A 3,819-nucleotide genomic window follows, 5' to 3' on the forward strand; every position below is an offset into this window, starting at 1 on the left:
CCCGTAGGCAAGGCGACTGATTGTAAAAATCTACTGGGTGTTCTTTTTTCTAGAAGCAAACGCCCTTTTACCCCCCCGAACTTTTTTGGTGGGCCACTGACCTCGACCGGGCTCATTTTTGCATTTGTTGTTCAATTTAAGAATTTTCTGACCTCTTGCAGTTTTTTCGAATCTGTCTTCGTTTTCGAGTTATTTGCACAAAGTAAGTCCATGTAGGGTTTCTGGGTGATTTTCTATAATTTTTTTGTACCCTTTTGGTCACATTTTTCTGTGTGTGAATAACCCTGTATAAAATGTTCGACATTTAAACCGCAAAAGTGGCATCCACACACAGCCTGGTTCTCAATCAATTTTCGACGAACACTAAAATGGAAATCCACACAGCTGTTGACCGTACAAGTAGTTCAATTAAACCACTCATTCACACAACACACACGATTGCTTCAAAGACACTGAACAACTGGTTCAAACAAGCCACGTATAAAACTTCAACACTTTGCGTTGTTTACTGTTGATATGCACGTGCACGTTTCCCCTGGTTTTTTTCGAGTATTTTAAGCTGTTATAATGAATGCGTTTTTTGGAACAGACACTCCAATCGAACAGTTCTAGATGGGACTTTTTGGTGGAAGTTCGTTTTAACATAACAACAAATTTGTACTCGATTTAATAACAAACGGGAAATGGACTGCCGTTGTTTGCTGCAAATGGATTTGCACCAGGAATCGGTTTAATGCCAGCAAGAATAACAGCAGCATGGCGCCAAATGATTAGGTTCTTTATCTCAAAACTTTCTAAGATCAGAATGATCCAAACTTTTTCTTCAGTTGTTCACAACCGTTAAAAGTGCTACAGGTAAATGTTAAGGAATTTAACAAAAGCAGGAAGGAAGTGAAAGTATATTTATGCAAACTCGACTTTCTATTATTGTTTGGAAATCCCAGGCCAGCAACAGCGCCCGATTTTAACCCTGTGGAGTTTCCTGACTGAGGGGCGATTTCAAATTTTTCAATGCAGGAAGAGTTAGTCCAATATTGGCAAGTAAATTAGTGAACCTCAACGGCAAATGTTACACCATGTGAAGTAATAGTTCGTTATTTTACAGTAGCGTTATGGAGGTCATGCCTAGCAAAGCTGACAGAAATCCCATTAAGGAGTAAACAGTTACAGTTCATTTACCGCTTGTTATTAAGTTGATTTCGACAAAAAATGTTTAATTGAAATAATATACAGGGTGTTCCTTGGACATCTATGGTATCTGCCATAGCTTCAGCGAGTGTGTCCGACAGCAATTTTCAGTCACCAACATCTAGTAAACGWATGAATTCAGCTCAATTAYAACAGACAATTTTGWTTYATTTTCCTGACTGCGTGTAATTGTTATTATATTCGTTTTCTTCCTGGGTTTCAGTCAAAGTGTGAAATACAAATTTTCATATCGTTTATTTTGGAACGTTTCGGCGAGACAACAGCGCCATCATCGAATTCCAAATTCATACAAAACGATATAAACATTTTTATTTCACACTTTGACTGAAACCCAGGAAGAAAAATAGTATAATAACAGACAATCATACAAGAGCGGACTTTCAAGCTCAATTGATCTTGACCTGGCTGAACTGGGCTTTTCGAAATTTCGCCCCACATTTCCTCGTCTGATGCTCCTATCAACGTTGTATCGTCTGCAAATCTGAGGTGTTCCCTGTCTCATTGTTCTTTTCTTTAATTTTTCCTTCTGTCATATACGTATGGCCGAAGGAACCCCAATGATATGTTTCTTCCATTCTCCTTTTTCTTAGCGCGTTGCATGTCTTTTCCTGAACCCTTATGCTATGGCAGAGACAGCAAAGAACAGCCAGCCTGTAAATTACTTATTTACCCGGCCACTTATATTCTTTTGCTTTCTGGGTTTCAGTCAAAGTGTGAAATACAAATTTTTATATCGTTTATTTTGGAACGTTTCGTCGAGATAATAGCGCCATGATCGGATTTAAAATTCATACAAAACGATATAAACATTTTTAGTTCACACTTTGACTGAAAGCCAGGAASGAAAWTAGTATRATAACAGACAATCATACAAGAGCGGATTTTCAAGCTCAATTGATCTTGACCTGTCTGAACTGGGCTTTYYGAAATTSCGCCCCACATTTCCTCRTCTGATKCTYCTATCAACGTTGTATCGTCTGCAAATCTGAGGTSTTCCCTGWCTCATTGTTCTTTTCTTTAATTTTTCCTTCTRTTATAYACGTATGGCCGAAGGAACTCCAAYGATATGTTTCTTCCATTCTCCTTTTTCTTCGMGCGTTGCATGTCTTYCTGGACCCTTAAGCTATGGCAGATACAGCAAAGACCAGCCAGSCTGTAACTTACTGATTTGCCCCGCCACTTCCCTGTATGCGAAATGTGACGGATTCAAGCTTCTGCTTGTATGCTGGTGTTTGTTGCAGGCTAAACAAGATCGGTAAGAACCCGAACCTTCTGTCGCATCGGGAGGAGGACATGGGCAGCGAAAGTAAGACGATCAACGCGGTGGTAAATGCGCTGGCCGCTGAAGCTGAGCACGTGAACCTGTCCCAAGAATCCGTTGCCAAATTACACGTAAGTGAAACGCGGTGCTTCGAAGGAACGAAGAAAAGGACAATGTTGCCGAGACCGAAGTCGGAAAATAATTTCGGTTCACCGGACATGGCCCTGGTGACAAGTTCGAATGATCGGCCGCTGTTTTATAAATCGGATACGATACATAAGCAAATGAGCATGCAATGACGACACTCCACGCACTAGTGTCTAGAGATGACAGGTCGCCTTTGCCGGATTCCAGTGGCTGCTGTGATCACGTAAGCCGTTGCTTTTTTATTTATTTAGGCTTAGGAGACTTCTAGGTAGTCGTACGTCGCTGGCTCAGCTGCGGAATGGGGGCGGGCACACAATCTGACCACGCTGGCTGTAACAGATTCGCTCGGCTCCGCCCCCCCAGTCCAGAGCTCAGTCAGCGGCACACTTTCGTTTTCAAGACGTCAATTTAGAGGGTCGAAGGCTTATCGACTGGCCACTGGACATTCGCAGAGTACTTTTTGAACTGTCAATGCCTCAATGCACGACACTGGTGCGTGCCAGCCCAAAACACCACACACACACACACACACACACATTAAAGCAATATTTCAAAATATGTAATGGCATTTACTAAGTTGTGCAATACTAGAGATCTACCGTAATTGAGCTTTAAACAATGTGCTCAAAACATTTTCTATAGCAATTGTTTATCTGGAACATATCCTTTTTTATGCGGCTATTCTATTCCATTGTTTCCTGTTGTAAGGCGGCGGTTTGATTTCCGTTCTATGGGGCGCAGGCTCAGTTTGCCGCATGGTTCGTATATTGCGCGGGCGTAATATGTCTTTGTTATACGGTATAATTTGGATTAGTAAATGCAACAGATTTTTTAAATTTCGGTGAACCTTGTCCAACATGGTGTTTATAAATTAATCAATATATAAAAGTTTTAACCGGAAACGCGAAGAAGACGATTATACTCAGAAAAACCAGTAAAAAAGTGTATATAAACATTTGTCCAAAAACGCATCGTTTTCCTGATACAGGGTGATCCCGTTTCGTTTTCCACTCTAACTTTAGCAGCTTTTGAGATTTTCGCCTCAAACCTGGAATGGAGGTTGCACTCAAAGCACTACTTCGGTCAATGTGTCCAACTATTGAACTAATATACAGGATGACTTTTCTCGTCATCAGAAAGATAAATTAAAAAATGTGTAAAAATTTTAACCGGAAAAGTGAAGAAGACTAATATACTCACAA

The 3,819-nt window shown here is 40.6% G+C and overlaps 1 protein-coding gene across 9 annotated transcripts in view; it reads left to right on the forward strand.

The window, feature by feature from the left end:
- LOC109545694 (potassium/sodium hyperpolarization-activated cyclic nucleotide-gated channel 2) overlaps positions 1-3,819 on the forward strand; it is a 27,637-nt gene extending 23,818 nt beyond the window's left edge. For all 9 annotated transcript variants that reach the window (XM_048661961.1, XM_019916520.2, XM_019916517.2 and 6 more), the window contains one exon: positions 2,451-3,819. In XM_048661961.1, the coding sequence (XP_048517918.1) occupies positions 2,451-2,769 (319 nt within the window). In that variant the 3' untranslated portion in view covers positions 2,770-3,819. The remainder of the gene's footprint in view (positions 1-2,450) is intronic.

Source organism: Dendroctonus ponderosae, unplaced genomic scaffold (genome assembly GCF_020466585.1).
Source record: "Dendroctonus ponderosae isolate FM_Combo_2020 unplaced genomic scaffold, Dpon_F_20191213v2 Dpon_F_20191213_10, whole genome shotgun sequence".
Classification (NCBI taxonomy): domain Eukaryota; kingdom Metazoa; phylum Arthropoda; class Insecta; order Coleoptera; family Curculionidae; genus Dendroctonus; species Dendroctonus ponderosae.